The sequence below is a fragment of the Dromaius novaehollandiae genome, chromosome 6 (genome assembly GCF_036370855.1).
Source record: "Dromaius novaehollandiae isolate bDroNov1 chromosome 6, bDroNov1.hap1, whole genome shotgun sequence".
Classification (NCBI taxonomy): Eukaryota; Metazoa; Chordata; class Aves; order Casuariiformes; family Dromaiidae; genus Dromaius; species Dromaius novaehollandiae.
The window spans coordinates 39,221,006-39,243,482 of NC_088103.1; the positions used below are offsets into that span (position 1 = coordinate 39,221,006).

General features: G+C 45.6%; 1 protein-coding gene across 13 annotated transcripts in view; it reads left to right on the forward strand.

Moving 5' to 3' along the window:
- Positions 1–22,477, forward strand: part of VWA2 (von Willebrand factor A domain containing 2) — a 43,027-nt gene that overhangs the window by 16,380 nt on the left and 4,170 nt on the right. For 9 of the 13 annotated variants that reach the window (XM_064514266.1, XM_064514265.1, XM_064514254.1 and 6 more), the window contains 11 exons: positions 4,874–5,068; positions 5,459–5,592; positions 6,389–6,521; positions 7,338–7,393; positions 9,784–9,891; positions 10,665–11,246; positions 11,584–12,135; positions 15,107–15,229; positions 16,035–19,651; positions 20,998–21,083; positions 22,094–22,170. In XM_064514266.1, coding sequence (XP_064370336.1) covers positions 4,874–5,068; positions 5,459–5,592; positions 6,389–6,521; positions 7,338–7,393; positions 9,784–9,891; positions 10,665–11,246; positions 11,584–12,135; positions 15,107–15,229; positions 16,035–16,168 — 2,017 coding nt within the window. In that variant the 3' untranslated portion in view covers positions 16,169–19,651; positions 20,998–21,083; positions 22,094–22,170. The remainder of the gene's footprint in view (positions 1–4,873; positions 5,069–5,458; positions 5,593–6,388; positions 6,522–7,337; positions 7,394–9,783; positions 9,892–10,664; positions 11,247–11,583; positions 12,136–15,106; positions 15,230–16,034; positions 19,652–20,997; positions 21,084–22,093; positions 22,171–22,477) is intronic. The other 4 variants (XM_064514258.1, XM_064514260.1, XM_064514262.1 and 1 more) reach the window with 4 other exon arrangements.

The following is a 22,477-nucleotide window of genomic DNA, read 5'->3' on the forward strand; positions in this document are numbered from 1 at the left end:
TGTTCAGTATCTGGCACTGAAATTCCTTGATGACAACAGATGGGTGCTGACAGATCGAATAGAAATAATGACCTTGTGCTCCACTGTTTCATGTAGTTTAAATGAAAAGCTGACATGTCAAAGTCAATAAAATTGTTATGGATGGATTCCAGGCATTTGGCTTCCGAAAAAAGATAACGTTAGACATTTTGGTTGAGCGCCTCCTCCATGAGATCCTGATGAGTCTTGTTCCTGCCAGTGAGACATTTCCTGAATTCAGTGCTCTGCACTGGCCTCAGAGTTGTGAGCACCTGAAAAGATGCATTACCAGACTGAAGTGAAGCTTTTGTGATTTATTCTGAAGCAGCCAATCTCTCTCTGTAAATCTCATCCAAATAGCTTTTGAATCCATTGGCCAATTTCAACCAAATTTGGCAGTTATCTCAGAAGATAAGTTTCAGACAAATTTATTTCTTACACATCTGTGGCTGGTTACAGGAGAGAAATTGTCTTAGTGCTCTTTCTGAGGAAAGGCAGCAGGTAAAGCCCACATCTCCTTCCTCTTATTAGAGGAGAGCCTTAAACATACATTCACTGTGTCAAAAGCCAGTGAACCTCCAAATGCACATCCATAAGAAACTGAATTAATAAGCTTTGGTGCAGAGAGACTATTTGTTAACTTCTAATCCTCAGGGCTCCCATGAGCACAGGTTACTGAGTTCATCAAAATTTAGTCATCAAACTGAACATGTAGAGTACATTCTCCCTCAAGCACAGCATCTCTCACTAAAGCATCTCATTATTTAATTAGTTAACCTGTATAGATAAACATTACAACACACCTGCAACTTAAATATGTAACAATATCATTGTATGCATACGAGGGAGGTTGAACTGGCCTGTAGGTTTTGGAGGGATAAGGGGACTTTCCCATCATCCAGCTACCTAAAGAAGTCAACCAACAGGATTACGCAGTCCTTCCTGCATCAAAACCAGATCTTGCAGCTGCCAAGATCATGTCCTGAACTGGGGTCACCAGTTGCCTGAGATGGAGTGTGCCAGTTTACCCAGCCTGGAATCCGGGCCACAATCCTAGGAAAAGAAATACCATGTAACAAGTTTGGTAGCACTGTACTACTTCAGCTATAGCAATCAACTGATGAAATCTCTTCTAGCAGGCATTTGAAGCACGGTGCAGCATTCAGTGCGTGTGGACAGCATGGACAGAAATGGAAACATTTGGTAACTACTGACATTTCATCAGAGAGAGGCCAGCTTCTGGACAATGAATAAAGTCACTGAGTTTATTTTGAAATGGTGGAGCACAGAGAAGGAAGTACCTTAAGGAAAAAGTTCAAAGTGAAAGGGCCTGGTAGGTACTGAATTAAAAAGCTTCTGTGAAAATCGGAGGGTAGACACAAAAGAACAAATTTGGATATGATCAAATATTTTTATAGAACAAGCAAATGAGCTGTTAAAGCAAAAGAAAGATGCTCAGAAAGCAAAGGGGGGGAGTGTGTTAGCATCAGCACAGCTGAAAGAGAACATTAGGCCTCCAAGAAAGGAATGATACTTCCAGTTTGCTTCCCCTTACTTGCTTTGGATGAAGATATAAACAACTTAAAAGGCAATCACAGGAAATGATTTATAGCACAACTTCTTGGACAGAATTAGAAGACAGTTGGAAATGTCTCCTCTGATCTAGCGGATTAGTTATGAAAAGGTCTGGAACATGTTCCCAGTGGGCTGGGCTTTCTCTGGTATCCAATGTTCAATCAGGAATGGCAAGTTACAGAGCTCTCACATTGTGCAGTTGGACAACTACCAAGAAAAGTAGAAGGAGACTCATGTCTGCTCAGGATTGTAGCCTTTGATGTAAGCCATGACAAATGTTTAACCCTCCAACAACAAAAAAGACTGAATTGCTGTAGGCAGGGGTTGGCTACAATAGCTGAAGAACTTGAAATGCAGATTGCCCTTGGTTTTTACAGGGGATGAGATGCTTTTGCCCAGTGTGTTGTGTTGCAGTGAGGTCTTAGCCTAGTGATGACCAATTTGTGGCTCTTGAGCCATGTGGAGAATGCCACTGGTTAAATTAAAGCTTGAATCAGTTGTGTCAGGTGGCTGGCAGCAGGTTTAGAGGTGGCTCGGTAGTCTAAGCCTCTGAGCACGGGAGGAAGCTGGGGAATAGTGCTTGTTGGGGCTGATTTCACCAAGTCACCTTCAGATCCAGCTGCTCAGTCCACTAAACCTCACCCTGCAAACAAGAATGAGACCATAACCATCTGCTGCCTATGAACCATCCCCTGCCTCCTCTCCAGGGGATGAGAGATTTTGTTAGGTTACCTATGGCTCTACCTTAAATAAGTCTTTGCTGTTTGACTCATAATGTGATATTTCCTGCCTCAGCCTGGCAGATACTGTTATTTTATATATTGTTTTAAATGGCATTTCACAGTACCTAGAACATAGGACCCAGTCTTGAGTGGTCATCTGTTACAGTCATTTAAAGTTAAGACTTGTAAGCACAGGAGGACAGTCCCTGCCCAACAGAGCTCACCATCAAGAGATAACAACTAGCAAAAATGGTGCAGCTTGTGAAAACAACCGAAACTTGTCCTTCCCTTGCTGGATCTCTTTTGTATATGTAACGTTCCACTTTTTATTCCCTTCTGCTTTATTTTTAGCACCCTCTGCAAAGAGGGGCTCCTTCCCAGTCCACATCCACTGTGCCATTACCAAAGAGACCCTAGTGCGGTGCAGAGATGCTGTCTGTAACTCCGCCTGCTTGCAGAGAGCTGCTCTATGTCTTGAGTGCACTCTACAGCCAGAGCAACTTCCCTTTTCCCTCCAGGGAAGAGCACTTTGTGCTGATGTGCAACCTACCTCTTGGACATCCAGCTCCCATCACACTCAGCAAATCTTATTCTTTAATAATATCATAAGAAATGAGCATCTTTGATTAATGGCATTCTCTGGCAAGCCGTGCCTTATTTTCTACTAAAATTGCAGTCAAGGTTCCTTTTCCTTGGGAGTCATTGCACAGCTTCAAGGCTTAAAGTTTGCCATTCCCTAATACTTAGCAACAGCCCATTTTACCAGGTAATTTATATCACCACTGGAATGTGCCCCCTTTGGCACTTGGGTCTTGGTGTGAGTTTAATACTTTGCTGCTGTGAGAATAGCTTTATGTTATATTAATTGCTTTCTACCTCAGAAATTTCCCTTCTCCAGGGCAGATTTCAAGTACTGCCAAAATATTGAGGCAGTTGGCTCCTTGCATCTCTAGGAACTGCTTTTGTAGGATCAGGCAAGAGGGGGAGCAGATGGCTTTGTGGGGAGGACCCTTGGTTCAGCTCTCAAATCTGCCTCAGTTATCTTTGGTCCAAGATGACACACTTAGGTTTTGTAATTTCGGAAGTCAGTTTGCACACACCTCCCTCCCGCCCCGTAAGCCACCTACTCCTCAGAACAAAGCCCATCAATCAGCCCATCAGGGCAGGTGGGTATGTGCAGATTTTCAGAAGACCTTGTCTGCAGCTTTTAAAAGTCTGGCCTTTCATCTCTTGGTATCCCACTTATTTGTAAGCAAAGGATGACAGGACTATCTTCATCCCACTCTCTGAGTTGCATGTATTGGAATAAATTTTTCAGAGCAGAGGCTCCCTCCCGCTCCATGACAGCCCAGACGCCAGCTCAGAGGGCTTCCAGTCACTTCCAGGACTTTAGGACACCACCACAGTGCAGGGAGTAAGGCAACTTTGGTGTCTGAGCTGGAAATGAACTGAAGTGGATAATTTATGCTATGTATTTAATGGCCTTACTCTTGTCTGGGTGATCCCATCTCCAAAATGCAGGTGGCAGTTATCAGAAAACTGGATGGCTGACCAAACGGTACTGGGTATACTGGTGTGTACACCAGCAGCTGGTATGCCTTCCTATCTTACCAGCACTGCTGGTGAGCAAGCTAGCAAATGAGGGTATTGTTTTTGATTGAGTTTAGCATGGATTTAGAGAACTGGAACATCGGGCAGCTTTTCTTAATGTTTACTTTGGTAGCATGAAAGATAATGGTGAAGCCCTGAAGAAAGCCTGCCTTGTATTTGGTCCTCCTGAGTTCGCAGGGATATGCTAAGAAGCTCTCAGCATTTGCATTTTCAGGAGCTTTATTACAGGATGAACAAATGACTTTTTGTGAAAAATCAATTTAACTAGAGATTAACCAGGGAGAGAAAGACAAGTACTTTCTGCACACTGCTGAACTGCAGACTTCTGACTGAGTTACAGGCTGGAACGTATAGCTCCCCTGCCTTGACTGTTGGTCGGAGAATGGCAGAGAAACCCGTGGAGGGAAAGAGATTGTATGCAACAGGAATATATGACCCATTTATATGTCAGGAGAAAGAAAAATGTTTTGAGGTGCTAGTCTTTGTTCATTTTGTCCATTTGTACTGTACTTCTGGCTTGACTCCAACTGGGCTACAAGACGCTGGTTGTTAACCAGCTCTTCCATGCAATTCTTAAAGAAATGACTGCAATTTGCAGATGGAGAAACTGAAGCAATCAAGTCATTTGCCCAAGATAGAACTAAAATTCAAATGTCCTAGAGCACAGGTTCCTGCTCAGCTTACAGGAATGCTCCACCATGTGCTAGGAATCTTCTGGAAACAACTATGGGTTGAAGAAGGGGGACCTAAGGGTAGGTAGGTGGGACCTGTGGATAGGAAGATGACAAGAATGACAGCATTAGGCAACTCTGTGGATGTGTTGTGTGGCAACATGCAGAGATATGCTAAGTTCCCTGCTACCACAGGGTAGAAATTTGGAAATCAAATGGTAAATTCAGTAACTGAAGAAGAGTTTGATTTTGCTTTTCTATCTTACTTCTTTTTAGAGGTGGGAGTACAGAGACAGGTCTGGCTCTGAAATACGTTCTCCACAAGGGATTCCCTGGTGGCAGAAACTCGACTGTGCCTGAAATCCTCATCATCCTTTCAGATGGAAAGTCCCAGGGCAACACTGAAATACCTGCAATGCAGGTGAAGGAGAGGGGGACTACAGTTTTTGCAGTGGGAATCAAGTTTCCAAGGTACAATACTTTCTCGCAGGGTTGAAAATGGAGGTCCAGCTAATCAAATGGCAAGACCTAGTCAGTGAGAGATGGTGGAGAGGTCTTGAGCTAGATATGAATTTCGGGAAGAGAAGAGGAGAAATTGGGGTGTAACACAGGCATAGAGGAGTCACTAATCTCGTGAATAGTGTAGAAGAAGGACCAGAGTTGGTGAGGGAAGCTCTTCTGCTGAGTAGAGCTATGCTACTATGTAGGAGTAAACACACCAGAGCCTTGAAACTCTTTGAAGTGTGTCATGGTTTTGTATCAGCTCTCTGTTTGCTGCATGGGGTTTGTTTTGACACTTAGTTCCTTGGGTATGACTAAGGGTCTCTTTATACAAACAGTTGAAGCTCCCTGGGTTCACAGGTGGGAGGAGCTGCACGCGCTGGCTAGCCAACCCACTGAGCAGCATGTGCTTTTCGCTGGAGATGCCACTGATGCTGCCAATGGCTTTTACAGCACCCTCACTGGCTCTAGTGTCTGCAGCACCCCGTCTCCAGGTAACCCCCTGTCCTGCCTTCACCTTCAAACCTGCCCTTTGAAATTTGATCATGTCTCTGAGTGAGAAAAGGTGAGGTGGTGTCGGAAATACTTGTCTAGACTCAGGAAGGCTGAATTCCCTGCCTTGGAGCAAACAAATTGGAGGAGCCACGTAGCATAGAGCTGCTCTACAGGCTGTGGTGTGATACCAAACCAACCAGCTCACCTCTAACTGAACTTACAGGGGAATCAGTAGGTGTTGCACTCTGACATAATTTGCTTCTGGTACCCAAATGGGATGGCTTGCTTGACAACTACCTCTCTTGCAAGCTGCAGTACCCTAAATCTTTCTTGGTTTGCCCCTGAAAATGAGAATATTGGTCCTTGCTCATGTCATGGTAGGCAGAGGGATAAACACAGTCGTCTTAAACCTTTTGATGGACTTCACTGTCTGATAAGAGATAGCACTCATAAGAGATAGCAAAGTTACCCACGTGGGTCCTGGAGTGATCCAAAGGAAGAAGAGAGCTGAATGCATGAATGCCTAAGGCACTGGTGGAGCCCGAACTCAGCAGTGCAAGTTTTACACTAAAGCAAAGAAGGCTAAAGAGTGAGTACCCCAGAAGGTGGGGTAGAGTAGTGAGTTTGTCATTCTCTTCTGGGCTCTCACAGAGGGCTGTTTGTAGACCTGTCTTATATGCTTGTTAGCAGGAAGATGAGGAAAACCAACCTGGTTGTAGAAATGGTGCTCCAGTTCCTTAGAAACTCTGTGCTTTCAGGCAATTGCTTTGGATTTGGATTTTCTTTTTGCTACAGACTGCAAAATTGAATCCCATCCTTGTGAACGCAAGACCCTGGAGACTGTGGAAGAGCTGGCTGGAAACTATGTATGTTGGAAAGGTTCAAAGCAGCAAAATGCAGTGCATGCTTCATTGTGCCCATTTTACAGGTGAGATGGGCACACATATCTCTAAAAGTGAGCGGGGCAGGGAGAAGTAGGAGATAGTAACGAGGCTTATACCTGACCATGACTCCATTGAGATAAAAAGCCTAGGGAAGACCGAAGGAAACATAGTATGTAGGCCTAGGAAGAGGCCATCCCTGCTCCAACAACTGGCAGATCTGAGAGGCAAACAGTAAGCTGGGTAACTGAGACACAGAAGCAGAAAATGATTTACACAAGAGGCCAAAGAGATTAGAAATGGAACTGGGGTTATATTTCCTACCTGGTTGCACCTACCTTGTTATATTTCCTACCTGTGCAACCAGCACGCTTTGCGGCAAACACTCCTGCACACGTGTTTGTTACGTATTCTGTGCCATGGGTTTTCTAGGTCTTAGAATTTCTTCCCAGTCTAAACCTTACTTGTCCACTAGCCATTACAGTTGTATCAGTTGGAAGCCAGAATTAACATTGAATAAAACTTTATTTTCATTCCAAGTTAGAGCAAAAAGTTAAAATCTCTGTAGCAAATTTAAAAAAAAATTGTTTGGAGGCACTGGAACACATCTGTAATATCTAAATGTAAAATGTTAAAGTAAAATTCAAAAGCAAAAGAATAAATTTGATGAAATTATGTTTTTCTTTTGCCATCCCACTCAGAATAGACATTTTTCTTATGAAATATTTGTTTTGAAAAATTGCCTTTTCCAGGGAAAACTTTCCATTGAAAAAACAGTGAGGTCAACCTTGAAAATAACTTGTTAATCTTTAAATTCATGATAGGTTTTATTCTTCTGTTTATTATTAATCTTCCCATTTCAGATGGAAAAGGATCTTCATAAAACACCCATCCAGATGCTTCCGAACAGTATGTCCAGGTAGGACTTACCTTTCTTTGAAATTTTATTTACAATACAGGAAAAGTATTAAATAATGAATAAAAAGATGAGGTTTTACTCTCACTTCTAAAAATGTTGCTCCTAAGTGAGGGATTGTCATCCATAGCAAGAAGTTGATATTATGTCATAGTTTGTTGCCTCACTGTTATTTATGACCAGAATTCTTCTGGATTAAAGTATCTCCCCATCATTTGTCCTTTCACTTGAGGAGCTGTTCACTTGTTACCAGCTCATATTCCTGGTGACCGAGGCTCTCACGGCTCCCTGATGTCTGCAGGGATTTAATGTTCTCCAGCTAAGGGAGTGTGGGATGAGACACCTCCATCCATTCACTTGGTACTGTGGGCATCATCAATTTAGCAGGGAATCTGACACTTGGTAATTGTCAATGTTTTTTTGTGACTGTGGAAATAGTTACTCTCTTTGAGTTCTGCTCTTAACTCCTTCTCTTTGCTTTTTCAAATGGCTTTATTTTCTTTGACAGTACATCATTGTCAAGGCTCCCTTTGGAGAGGATATGCAGTTTCCTTTCTCTTGCAGACTTCTGTTGCTATGAACATAGTGTGTGAGTTAAAGATTGGTTATTGAGAATGAAATGGATCACTTCAGAATTATTCTACTTATGCCATTGACAAGAAATATGGCTTTAGAGGTGTGTGTTAGGGTATGCCCAGAATAGGGTAGGAGGGAAGATGTTCAATGACAGTGCAAGAGATGATCAGAAACATGGCTTTGGTCAGGAAGTGTTGATTGCTTGAAATCAAATATCCTGTGAAATTCAGTCAAGCACAAGCAGGAATTTTGGTGAACTCTTGTGCTCCCTGCCTGGCAGTATGGGTACTTGGCCCTGCAGGCTCTCCGCCAGCCTGGGCAGGCTCCCCAAACACTGCAGCCAGCAGGACCGTGCCCAGGCATCAGGGCTCCTCGGTGTCAAACTTGTGCTCTCTGGACCCCAGTTTCCTTCTCCCAAGAACCTGGACTTGAGCCAGGATCCAGACCCCATTGGGGAGCCCTAAAATGGCCGGGTAGCATCTGCCATCCTAATATACTGTTATGCAGTGTTATCCTGTGATACAGACTACTGTTGGCTTTCCGGATGCCTGGGCTGCTTTCTCCTGGCAGGCAGCAGGCAGGTCTTTTGGGACAGATGGTGGCTTCTGCTGCCAGGGCAGGTGGCAAGACAGGCTCTGGGAGGGTTGTGTTCTTAAGCACCAAGCACCATTAAGCGAAATCTTGAATTACAGCTGATAATGTCAAAGAGTCTTCAAAATAATAGAGAATAACGAAGCTTTGAGTAAAATGAGGATAAAGGAGAGAGGGTTTCTGTGTGTCTTTCATCACACTGCTGTCACCAGTTTTAACTAGCAGCTGCTTGTCTAACTGGACTGACTCGGTGTTACATTTAAGCATTAGCCTTTAAGGAGCCAGTTTTCTTTATTCTGAGCGAAACTGAACATTTCAATGATGCTGTTCCCTATGTGCCAAACACCTGACCAGAGCTACTTCACCTTAGCTCAGTCTTTGCAAGGTTTGGTAGAGCACATTTTGTTTTAAAAACTCTGTGGTTTACACTTCTTAAAAATTTCAAGATCATGGAACTCCATATCCCTTCAAATTTTGACATTTGAATTCAAAATTCGGTTCAGTTCCTCAGGGAGTGTCTTAGAGAAGCCAAAGGTTAAAGAAAAATAGAATATGCTGAACCTGCCAGCTCTTAATGGTGCAAGTGCACCTTGTCCAAACAAAATATGAGCAATCAAGAAACCAAGTTTTGATTCCTTCTTTGCTAGTGTAAATCTGGAAGGGCTGCATTAGCCTTAGTAATTATTCTATATTTGCATGAATGTAACTTCTCTGGCATTACTCCAAAGAAAATGAAGTAAGGTCACAGTCTGACTTGTTTTCTTCACAGCTACCTATTTGAGAGCCATCCCACACTCTGAAGTGGACAGTGTTGAGGAACAGACAGTGAACTGCAACAGAGCTATCAAATAGCACTTTCTAAGCAGACTCCTTAATGGCTGGAGCTGCCTGTATGGGGGATGGATTCATTCAGGTCAAGCAAGCTAAATTTGAGAAATTGCATTTTATCTTTTGCAATTTAATTAATTAATAACACTCTAGCATATCTACAGAAACTTTACAGTTTTGCTTTGTCATCTATTACCTGCATAGGGAAATGCTTGGAGACCTACCAGTAACAATGAAATTGCCTTGAGTTGACTGAGGTCGTATATGCTGAACTCCACAGCACGATGGGCTAAAGTTTGAGCCCTTTTCAATTTATGCCAATGTTCACACTGGAACGGGATGGGGAGGGGCAGACTCCCTGCTGACTCCCTGTCTTTCCTTTCCCTGGTTCCTTTTAGGCCCTTGTGACTCCCAGCCATGCCAGAATGGGGGTACCTGTGTCCCAGAGGGACTGGACAAATACCACTGCCTGTGCCCGATGAGGCACAGAGGAGACATCCACTGTGGTAGGTGTGAACCTGCATTCTCTCTTCTTCCTTCTTGGCTATGTCCTGTCTCTGCAGTGCCCATTTTATTGCCATACAGATGGCTGGGGTTAGGCTGTAGCCTGCCTTTAGGCTTTGTTCCAAGATACAGGCTGAGTTTTCTCTCCCATTGGTTTAGCATCACTGACTAGTCACTGATAGGCCCAGTGACTCAGACCTGCTGCCCAGAAATCTTATGGATATGGAGAGCACCAAAACAGAAAGTCATGCCCTGGTGTGTCTACCTTTATTTCTAAACAAAGGCACCACATGAACAGCAAAATAAACAAACTGGGAGAGAGGTAGCAAAAGGGTGTGTGTTGGCTCCCCTTCTGCACACATCAGCCCAGAAGGGGCTCCAGATTTGGAGATTCAGCATGAGAAACCTAAGAAGGTCCTATCTTGAGAAAATGTTGAGCACTTACTTCCCCTCAAATCAAGGCCCTTTAAATTGTCTCAGATTGTATCAGATGAAGACTCTCTCTTTTCTCCCTGATATCCTGAAATTCTGAGTGATTTCCCCAGAATACTAGAAGAGCAGAGTTTTTCCATCTGAAATACCAGGAATCCTCTAAATATTTCCTGTCTCTAAAGGCTTATGTGACCAAAATAGAGAGCATTCCTGCACAGTTGTCCTCCAGCTCATGCAATGCCTGGCAAACCATGTCACAGCGCTTCCAGCAGGCCCCAGCAGAGGTGCCCAACATGCTTGTCTTTTTACCCTGCATACAACAAATTACTCTCTCCCTTTTCAGCACCAAAGCTGAGCCTTGAGTGCAGGGTGGATCTTCTTTTCCTGATGGACAGCTCAGCAGGGATCATGCTGGAGGGATTCCTATGTTTCAAGGCGTTTCTAAAGAGGTTCCTTCAAGCCGTGATGGGCCAGGACTCACCAATGAATGTGGGAGTGGCCCAGTATGGTACTGATGTCAAGATACCCATTGAAGTGGGGCAGCACAAGGATGTGTTTGGTCTCATGAAGAGTATTGAGGCTTTGAATTTCAGTGGAGGAGGAACTCTGACAGGCAGAGCCCTGTGGTACATTGCACAGCACGGCTTTAGGAGCACCCCAGTCTTCGCAGATGTACAGGATGATCTCCCACGAGTAGTTGTCTTGCTCACTGACTCCAAGTCTCAAGATCCAGTGGCAGAAGCAGCTAAGTATGCAAGGGACCGAGGTCTTTTCCTGATCAGCATAGGCAGCAGCTTCCTGAGAGCAGAGCTGGCTGAGGTGACTGGCAATCCAAAGCAGACAATCGTCTACTCCAGCCCGCAGGATCTGTTTAACAAGATCCCAGAGCTGCAGAAAAGAATCTGCAGTGTAGACAATCCTGAAGGTAAGGAAGGCTGTGGCGTGTGCATTGTGGGAGAAGTTTGTCAAACTGCGAGTAGGTGTTTCTGAACTCTGCTGAGGAGGAGAGAAGGTCAAAAGACTGAATGTGTTTGTTTTGCTTGTGTTAGTCATGGATCCAGGGACTAAATTTCCATTGCTGCCTATTATGATGGAGCTGTATCTGTTGGTGATGAAGGATCGTAGATTGCCCTTCACAGTCAATGATCAGCAATAATGAATTTTGCCTAGTATTTGCCCCATACTTGGGTTTTTGGGGTTTTTTTGGTCAGGAAGGAGTATATATATTCTGAAAAACACTATGTTTGCACTCTTTAATCCAGGCTGCCAGGCTCAGTCCCTTGATTTGGTGTTTGCAGTGGATGCTTCAGCCAGAGTTGGCCTGGAGAATTTCCTGCAGCTGAGAGACTTTGTCAGGAGCTGCTCTTTCCATTTCACTATCAACCGGGATGTCACCCAAATTGGCCTTGTGGTCTATGGCAGCAAAGCTCACATTGTGTTCGCGTTGGACACCCACACTAGCAATTCAGCTCTTCTCCAGGCCATCAACCAGCTTCCCTTCCTTGGAGGCTCAGCCTCTGCTGGCAGTGCCTTGCTGCGTATTTATGGTGACGTGATGACTGTGCAGAAAGGAGCAAGGCCTGGTGTCAACAAGGTGGTGGTGATGCTCACAAATGGAGGTGGCATGGAGGATGCAGCTTCCCCAGCTTGGCAGCTGAGGAACAATGGCATCTTGGTGTTTGTAGTTGTCATTGGAGATGCACAGAGGGACATGCTGCTGAGGGTTGCTGGGTCTCCCAACTACCTGCTCCACATCTCCTCCTATAAAGACCTGCAGCATTATGAAGACCTTATCATCGAAAGAATCTGTGAAGGTAAGAACATCCCATCCTCACTGCTTACACTGTTGCCACTGGCTGGTTGTAAACCTTGTAAAACAAGCATAGAGGGGACTTTCTTCTGTAACCCTTGTAATCATAGATTTTCTGATGCTTTGTAGAGCAAGTTTGGTATTATCATTTACATTTAACAGATGGGGAATCCATGACATCGGTATCTGGTGATTGCCCAAAGCAATCCTATAGCAGTAGGAACCAGCTTTCCTAAGATCCAGGCTCTGTGTGACTGGCTCTTTCCAGGCCTGTCAGGTCTAGGTTCTGCATTCATTGCAAGTACAAGTCTGTTTGTTTTCTGATGTTGCTTTAAACCTGTATAGTTTGCTGTGCATTATTGTATCCCGTGCAGTGTGTTAGGAGGTTTAAGGGGACATGTTTCCACAGCTGATGGTGTTGGTTCCTGGAGTGAGGGTTCTGATGCTCCCCTCAACAGGTTTGTGCTTGAGCATCTGCAAAGTGATAGATCTGAAACTTCTGTTTCAGCCTCATCACTCCTGCTTCTGCTTAGTGTTCCATTACTGAAGTTTTCAAGTAGGCCTTGGATTTAATCCTAAAAGCAGAATCTGCCTGGACTTGAAGCCTGCAGACTGTTAAGTAAATGGAGGTCTTTAGACAACTTGTGATCAGTTTTGTTTGCAGGACCATATTCTTATCTCCAAAGCATTCAAGAGGGCAGAGGTTTTTACTCATGTTTGTGCTAAAAAAGTGCATTTTCTTCAAGTCTGCAAGGCCAGTCCCCACTGTAAAAAAAAAAAAAAAAAAAAAAAAGTCTCTGAAATCAAGTTTGCAATACTTGTGTGCCAAGTGTGAGTGCTTTTGTTTGATTTAAGTGTGCTTTTCAGAAAGGTAAACAGCCCTGCTTTGTAGATATCATTGGTGGAGAAAGTGCGTCTAGTTGCTTGTTACACCAGCTAATCTCTCCCCACTCAAAAATTCTATGCCTTATTTCTCATTCAAAATAGCCTGAGTTTAACATCTGGCTATTTGGTCTTGTTAGGTTTTAATCCTTTTGTAAGATCAAATGAAAAGGCAAGTTGAGCTGTGCTGTGAGTAAGAGCACAAAGATCCCTTTTATCTTTTGGCATGCCCCGGCTCTTTTAGGGTTAGAAAGAACTAGAGAACTGTCTCTTCTGAATGAGAAGTCTGTCTCCTAGCAGACCTTTCCAGACAGTCTGAGTCCAGGACTCAATAACAGAATCATTGTCTATGACTTTTAAAAATTATGACTTGTCATAAAAGTATATGAAAAACAGACCCTGGCTCTGGACACCTAGAATATTGTATTTATTCTGATGCCTAGTTGAAAAGAGACCAGTAAAAAATGATCCAGGGGTCTAGAAGAAAAGATCCCAAGCATTAAATATATATGATATGTGATTAATGGAAATACAGGCTCCTGGGATCATCAAAGGGCAAAATCCTTGAAGTGAGAGAAGCCTATTTAAGATGACACTGTGTTAACAGTAAGCTTATAAAAATTATGTCTGGGCTGAATAGCATGATTCCCCCCAAACAGGGAACACTAGGTTATACTGTGGGGCAGTCTTGGAGGGAAGTGATAGTTGTATCGGATGTTGAGCAAAGAACAGGACCCAACAGAGCACCAGGAAAAGCTCTCTGTGCAACAGCCCATGGCCTGGAAGCCAAGCTGTGGGTCTACAAGGTCCCTTCCACTTTCATCGCCAGTGGCTCTACCACCCTGTGATGAAAGTGAAGGCCTCCTTCCCTGGAGATCCACTCTCAGTGGAGACCCACTATCCAGGATGTCTCAAGATGACAAAAAAGTTGTTGAAGACAAACTTGGGCCCATATAAAATCAACAAGAACTGAAGATTGAGGTCCCTCTGACTTAGCATTTGGCTACTAAGAAACTGAATTTCAATGATAGTTTTGCCTATTTTAGGTATAGGTTAAGAGTTGATGTGCACATGTCAACATTATCTCTACAGAGATAGCAAGAATAAACTGCTGTCGTCTACAGTAATCATTTTGATGGATAGGGTGTAGAGTTGTATTTTTTCCTCCTTCCTCCTTTCTGAATTTCTCTGTTTCCTTTTGCTACTGGAGAGCAAAGGGCAAGGTTAGAAGGTCCAAACTCTATACCATGTGGATGTTCAGTGAAGGAATTTCACATCCTTAGCAATGCTACAGCAGAATTGCCGAAAGACTTGGAAGCAGATCCTATTGGGATGCTGCTACTTAACCTAACATATTCACAGCAAGGCATCATAAAACACTCCCAGCCCTGCTGACAGCTGAGGTCTGCTGCATCAAGAGTGTAGGGAAAGCTGTCACATATCTCACAAGAACAGAGCTAATAACAACTTTGGTTATGGTTGCAAGCTTTTCTCTCAAAACCACTAGAAAGAGGGCCAGAATTTTTTCCTGCGTTGTTTTCCACTCACGCCATCCCTACTCCAGCTGACTTGTCCCTGCTTCTCACTGATGCGACCTCAGGTTCTCTCCAGGGAGAGACAGGGTGGGCTCCAGCTGGAGCAGTGGTGTTTGGGATTGTAAACTGGTTGCAACAAGGGATGTGTCTTACTCTGCTTTCGCAATGTCTGGATCTGAGGGGTTTAGAGATCATCGCGTGTTCAATGCACAGCTCTGAAGATGCTGTTTTGCTGTTCTTTGACATTCAGCCTAATGGGATGTTACTCTCTCAAACTTTATATTAGCCTCCAGATGAGAACATCTAGCAAAGCTATTCTCTTCCTCTTCTCTAGGTTAAACATAGGTGAGTTTTGCCTACAAAGATGAGGTTGTGGGCTTGCCTCCTGCCCCCATATTAATGTGTTTTTTCCAGCCCAGAGACCCCAGATGACATTTTCTGAGGTCTGGAGTGTTTAATTGCTGCCATTTTTACAGCACTCGCGATGGATGCAGGTCCTAGCTATTTAACGCTCGGTAGATGTGCCTAAGCCTGCTGTTCTGCTTGTGTTTGTTGCAGAAGCAAAAAGCCCCGTGAACCTGTGCAAACCCAATCCGTGCATGAACCAGGGTGTATGCATCCTTGGGCCTGGGAGCTACCGGTGCAAATGCCACGGCTGGGAAGGACCTCACTGTGAAAGCAGTAAGGCTCAGCAGATGGTGTCTGTGGCAGATGTCATCTGCCATGCTGTTCCCAAATCTGCACCACTCTCTTGCATGGGGACAGGGCAGTAACTCCCCGATAGCTGTTTGGGGGTCGGGCCTTGGTGCTGACATGGTCTCCATGTCACTGGAAGTAGAGAGGTTTGGTCTGGTGCTCTTTTCCGGGTCAGTGCTTGCTCTGCCCAGGCCCTGCTGCATTAGGGGAAATGAGGACATCTCTCAAGAAGCTGCATCCTATCTTACACATTCACAAAGAGAGTTGACTCTGAGAGAAGCCCAAAAAGGTCCTAATGATTTTGATATTCTTCTTCCACTCTGCTCTGCTCCCCTTCTTCACGGACCTTGGTAGGAGACACTCGCCTTGCCTTGCTCTGGGTCTGGCCTTATTTTAGTGGGAGGGAGTTGTCTTTCTTGGAGTGTGACCCTGTGTTGCTATTGGCTTTCAATACTTTCCATGGTGCAAAAGCCTCCCGTTGCTTTCTGCCTCTTCAGCAATACAGCAATGGCCAGGAGGTGGTAACCCTCCAGCCTCCCCAGAGCTGGCGCTGTGCCCACAGCAGGAAGTTCTCAGTTAAGAGAGTTCCCCCCCAATCCCCTGTCCTGTCCCCCCCCACCCCCGATGTTGCATTTATGTGAGCCAAGGAGCTCTGACTTCCACCCTATCGCCTCTAACATCTGTCACCTAAAACCAAGGGTGTGCCTGCTGGGTGGTAAGGAACTGAGCATCAGTTAATTCCTTGGTCCTAAAGCCCTTATTCTGCTGCTGCATTTCTATTCTGCAACAGGAATTGTCAGGGGTGATTCGCCGAGATCCCTGGTCCTTCCTCCAGACTCCCATGTGCAGCAGAGTCCACGTGGGTTGCAGCACTTCTCCAGAGCTCCCCGCCACACCGAAAAGCATGTGGATTGGAAGCACTGACACAGATGCACTGAATGCACCGGTTCTCCTCCTGGGAATGCTTGCTTATGGCCACTTGTGGGCATGATCTGACAAGCCACCGCTGTCCTCTGCAGTGACCAGTTTACCCCCGCCCAGAGACTGCGCTGATGCCGTTCCCAGTTCCTGCATCACCCAAGCTGAGCTTCCCAGTGCTCTCTTTCTTTTTGTATTATGTAAATATTTGTGTTTAAGTATTTATTATTGATATTTTGAGTTTCCTCATCCAGGCTGTAGTGCTGTGTGATTTTTTTTTTTTTTTTAGCAGACTTCTTGACAGATCTTTGAGTTAGTCTAAAAATACAGTAAAAGTCTGAGTAATTCTGGCCCTCCTGCTGAAAGGAGGTAATATGGATTACATGCTGGCAAGCAGAGCTGCAAAGGCAAATGTTTTTAAGAGAGTATTGAAACTACTGAAACCATAGGCTGGATCAGATTGTGAGTCAGCTGTAATCTTGATGTTAATTTTTGGACCAGCAAAAAGATTTGGTTGTCTTTCTAAATCTGACTGCTTGAGCTCAGCCAGAAGTGATGGAATTTTGATGGAAAAATTAGAGAGTGAAATTTTCTGGCCTATATTTTTTTAATGCTACAGCTTAGTACATCCTTGCTAGATAAAGAGGAGTAGGGCAGCCAGTCCCCCTGGCTCCTCACGTACCCCCAGTCCCACTGTATGAGGCACAGGTGCTTGGGAGCTGGGTCTGGGGTCTTTTTAATGAAAGATTTAATCCTTAATGGTCCTTTCTGATCCTTCTGAGCATCCCCTCTTTCAGGGCTCTTCTGTGGCTCTCAGCTTTACCACGTCACCTTACTCTCCTTTTGGAGGTGGGCTGTGGAGAGTAGGGTGCTTGACCTGACCTGAACCCGAACAGAGAGTCAAACGGCACTTCTGCCTCCCCTCACTGTTTAAAGCTGATTCACCCCCAGCACGGAGTGATCTCTGCACTGCTAGCTGGACCTCTCATGGGCTGTGATGCTTCACATGCGTCTACAAAGACACAGTTTGGCCTCATGCCTGCATCTTTGAGAACATCAGCCTCACTGGATTGCTAGATCAATTTGCCCATGAAACTATTCAACTTACATAATTGTTCCCCCAGGGCCACCTGGTTCACACTGTTGTGTGGTTTTCTGCTGCTTTTCCCATGGCATCCCTCACCTCTGGAGACCAAAGCAGCTCTGGACAGAGCGAAGGCAGAGACACCAACTGTGTTAAAAGCACTCATGAAAACAGCGTCTATTGTTCCCAGAAGAAGAAAAATCCCTTCACCCAGATATCCAGGCCCCATGTTTGGATGGTAACATTAGATGTACAAAGAGAGAGACAAATTATTCCTCAGGTTCATTGTTGAAGGAACAATGGTCTAAAGCACTGCTGGGGATAAAAGCTGGCACGGAGACAAGAGTAACACTATCTTGTACCTTGTGGGAGAAAGCAAGCTAGGAGGAAAGAGAATTTCCGCTTTCTTTTCACTGTCACTTTGGTAGATTGTCTGTGTCCTTAGGTGCCTAAGGCACAGCAAAACAGAGGCTTAACTGAAGGGCTGACATTTGGGATAGAAATAGCAACTACTCCATTAATGTTACTTACTTAGGCATGGCTGTAGCTATGCATTGTTTCTGCTGCAAAAGTGTCAGTCATCTCTTGTAGGGAGAATGGGCTAGATCAGATTCACAGCTAAAATCCAAAGGTGTGATTTGTATTGTATGATGTAGAACTGCCCATGGAGCTGGCTAAATTCCAGCCAAACTGCCCTGAAAACTATTCCTGCTCCCGTTGTGCATCCTCTGTTGTGTGACGACTCAGAGAGACTGTGACTTCCTACCCTTGCTGCCCAGTCATGTTGCTGGATTTGCAGCTCCCTGGCAGTTTCTCTTATATACTTCATCTAACTTCCTCTCAAACTGAAACATATTCTCCTTTTTAAGCACACAGCTCTGGAGCTGGGACATGCTTTCCTTGCCTCATACAGGTGTTTGTTTAAAGCCTTTTCCTTTTTATGTGTGTTGCCTGCAGGATAGTTTGTACAGTGCTGCTGAGCACTTTGGCTTGTGGCAAGCATAGTTTAATCGTAATCTTTGTGTGTACATTCTCTTTATTTTAATACATAGCTAATAAGAACATTTTTAGAGTGTATGGGCTTTACTGGGACAAAAGATGCTTGTTTTGGCAGTGAACTAGGGAAAATCCTTTGCTGCATTTTAAGCACAGATGGGAAACTGCTGTGTGTGAAGCAAGAACCACAGACTCTGAACTCTGGTGCTGGGCATGACAGTTTCATGCTGGGTGGGCTGCGTCTGGCCCTCTGCATCAGTTCCTGAAGGTGCCCATAAGCATTAAGGAAGCCCTGAGGCTTGCAAGGCTGTTGGCTCTGCCCTCCATGAGTCCCTGCCTCCCCGAGGCTCCTGCCCAGCAGCTACGCAAGCAGCACCCATCTGTGGGCTCTCTGGTTAGCTTTACCCCTGCTCCCTACTGCACGACCCTCTTTCCAGTTTGTTTATTGTTTTTGGCCCAGTCTGAGCAATTTGGGATGAATTCATTTAAAAACTTATGGCTGTTCATGAAGTGCAGGGAAAAGGGGCTGCTTTTAGGTCATGCTGAAGTTCTTCTGCCTTTGAATTTAACTACTGTAGCACTATAGTTGAGCAGCGCAAAGTCTTGGCGATTTGGTGGGAGGCTGCCCTATGTGTCAGGGATCTGCATGTGCTGCTGCTGTGACATTGCTTTTAAGTGTGGCTGAATGTTGAAGCCTTGTATGTGGCTCAGACATGTGCCACAGAGCCTGTTTGGATTTGCCTCCAGCGTCCCTCAAGGTACTGGCCTCTCTGCATCGTGTTCTGCATTGATGAGCAGCTCTGGCCGCTGCAGATAGCTGGGAGCCGGCCGCCTGCCCTCGGGAGCAGTCCAGGAATCATGCAGGCAGTGATACGCAATAATGCACGTGCCTTGGGAAAACCCAGCTTGATCTCAGGTGATGTCTGTTCCTCATATTGCAATGCTTAATTCTGCACCCTCAGCCTTCCCTTTCCTTGACGTTTTGTCAAAGGAGAACAAAAATTAACAGCGTCACCCCAGCAGCTCTCCTTTTCTACAAGGTCAAGCTCTTTGTAAGGTAAGAAGGTGTCGGGGTACTGGGAGGAGGCAGGAAAAGCCAACCTGATAACAAAGATGGGGGCGTATGCTGTGGCAGAGCACTGGTCTGAAGGAGACCTGCTAATCCCACAGGCAAGAAAGACATTACTGAGCAGTTGCTAGGGCACAAAGAAAACTTGTGCTCAGGTGATGGCCTGCCACCTAACTGCCTCTCAACGAGGCAGGCTGCATTGCCTTAGCTCGTAGGTCTTTTGTCTTGGCAGGACTGACGATGTAAATGAATGCAGAATTTGATCCCTGGCTTCACTGAGACCACGTGCACCGGCCCTCCAGGCAGCTAAATGCGAGAGGTGCTCTTGCAAAGGTGCCTGGTGAGTGCACAAGGAAAGCCCCAGGCAGGCTGGACTGATGCTCGCGAGCATGTGGGATCCCAGCAGTCCTGGCCGTTGCCCTCTGCCCAGGAGCTGGCAGTCAGGGCAGGTCAGGTGGCCGGGGTTTCTGGCACGCTTTGGTGGCCAGGCCCACTCGGATCCTGACTCACTGGCAGTGATAGCTCCCACAGGCGGACTGTCACTTCTGTGCCTTGCTCTCCTCAGAGCAAGCTCCCTCATCGATCGGCCTGCGAGGCTGCTGGTGATTCCCACTGCTTGCAGCCTGGGGTAGTAATGAAAACCACCTTCAGTTTTACCTTGCGTTACCCAGGCCTCAGCTGTCTGGGTTGTCAGTGGCTTCGCAAGCAGGTGTGCTGCAGCCCGGCTGAGGCAGAGCCTTTGCGAGCCTGTGCACGTGGCGGTGGCGGTGGCAGTGGCAGTGGCAGTGGCAGTGGCGGGCCAGCAGCCTGGGCAGAGGCCACGGGTGGTTGCCGTGCGCAGCGAGAGCAGCGGGAAGGGCAGGTCCCGTCTGCAGCCGGGGTGGGGGGGTGCCCAGCCCCTGGCACGAGGCAGACGTTCGAAACGACCTAAAGGAGAAAAGGAGAAACCAGATGGTCGCAGTGCAGGGAAAGAGACAGGAGGCCCCACTGACGGCACTGCCACGAATGACATTGTGTCAGGGACGCTCTAAAAGAGGACACTAAAGAGCTGTGAGGAATGACTGCTTTTAGCACAAAGGAAATGACTTGTGGGACCAGGGAGGCCTCTTCTTCCCCAGGAGAGAAGAGGCCAGGGGAACAGTGTTTCTTGTTGAAAATTTAGACTGAAAGTCTTTAAGTTTCTGCATATGATGTGTGTGTCTGCCCCACTCAGTGGCAATTTCCTGTTTTCTTTCTTCCTTGTTTTTCTTTATAAAAAAATTAAGTAGACAATCCTGGCTAATTTCTAGGTCCTTTCACCTGCAAATTTTAATTAAGAAAGAATAAGCGGCTTAAGACACCAAGGTGAGCCTTTATTAAGCTCACGCTCTGTATTCAATCAAACATATTTAACGAGCCCGTGTCTGATTGGTGCTCAGTCCCTAGAGGCGGGGGTGATGTCTGTGCCTGCTGCAGCTATTGCAGCTATGGTAATGGTTTGGGGGGGGGGGGGGGAGAAGGGAGAAGGGGGGCTCCTGCAGAGGCAGTGCTAATCCAGTCTGGCAGCAGGGAAGGCTGAGGCAGCGAGGCTTTGGGGGCGGGGGGGAGGGTGCACACGCACGCACGCACACACACGCACGCGTGCCAGGTTAGCATTAGACGTTTGGTGGTTGTAGCTAACGGACTTGTGACTTGCTCTCACTGCAGGCCTGCTGGATGAGCTGTTGGCTGCTCCTGTGCATGCACTGACCTCAGGGGAGCACCTGGGTCTCAGTTAAGAAACTGGAATTTATGTGAGTGCCATAAATTTCACCTGCTTTCATTTTTATCCTCTCTCTGCTCTTGAGTTTCTCATACAAAACAAGCAAAATTTTGCCCTTTTGTGACTAGTAAACTTGCTCAACGCCAGTAGTGCAAAAGCTGCTGGGGCAGGGCGGGGAGCTGCTGCAGCAGACTCGTGGGGCAGCCAAGAGCTTGGGCTAGTGCTGGTGCCGAGTCTGCTGACGTGCTCCTTAAAGCTGACGGGCTTCTTTATCTTGCAAAATGCCTGCAGAGCTTATTCTCTACAGTACAGGTATATTAATATACTTTTTGTGTCCGAAACAATGTGTGTGCATAAAAAAATATTTTGGTCACCCTTGCCTATTCACCTTAAAACATCTAGAGAGACAGACTGATTTTTAAATAATACCTAACTAAAGTGCCAGATAAAAAAAAAAAGTGCACACTTTGATGTACTAAGTAGGAAGGTGGGCTACCCCGGTAGCTGTTGTAGGGTTTCTCAAGAACTGAAGTGCTCAGGTGAGCCAGCCTCTAATTTTGGTCCTGGCTCTCGGTTCTTGGCAGTTGCAGTCATTACAGGGCTCTGAAAGGCCGGTGTGTGCTGGAGACAGCTGGAGCAGTTACAGAGGCAATGAAAAACAGGCATAGGCAATGATAAGAATTGCTATGGAAGGACAAATGCAACTGCTGCTGCCCCTTCGACTTCCACACACTCTCACATGTACTCTACTCACACTCTTTCACACAGCAATCCTGGGTCTAGTCACTCTTTTGGGATTCCTGGGCTTAGAGGGCAAGTTGTTGTTAATGGATGGGTAAGGAAAGGAAGGAGAGCCAAACCTTCCCTAGGACTTTGTACTGTAGCTGCTATGCTTTGCTGAGCTTTCCCATGGAGTGGAGTTACTAGCGGTACAGCCACCAAACAATACCTCACAAATGCATATATGAGTATGTTTTGGTGCCTGTTCTGTAAAGACTGGCCTTAGCAACTTTCTTTACTAACACTTTCCTTCCTTTCCAGATAAACCTCTTCCTGACTTTCCCTTCAGCAAGTACTAAACATAGCACAAAGTTGCTACCTAGTGGACAGCGTGAGTAGTAGGTGCATTTTCCTTGTCTGCTGATTTTATGTAAGAGGACTGTCTAAGATGTAGGCAAGAGCATGTTACACATATATTCATGCAAACTACTAGGGTTATTGCTATTTTCAGTAGGTTTACTGGCCCAAAAGTTTTTGGTTGGTGTTGCACTCATTTTACAGCAGACTAAAGCATTTAAAATACAGTCCATTGCAGTTGTTGAATGCATAGCTGAGGAATGCTGAAGTAACATTATTGGGTTTTGATGTGCTTGAAACCTACTGGAAAGTAAAGCAAGGATAAGCCACATTACATACAAAATACAC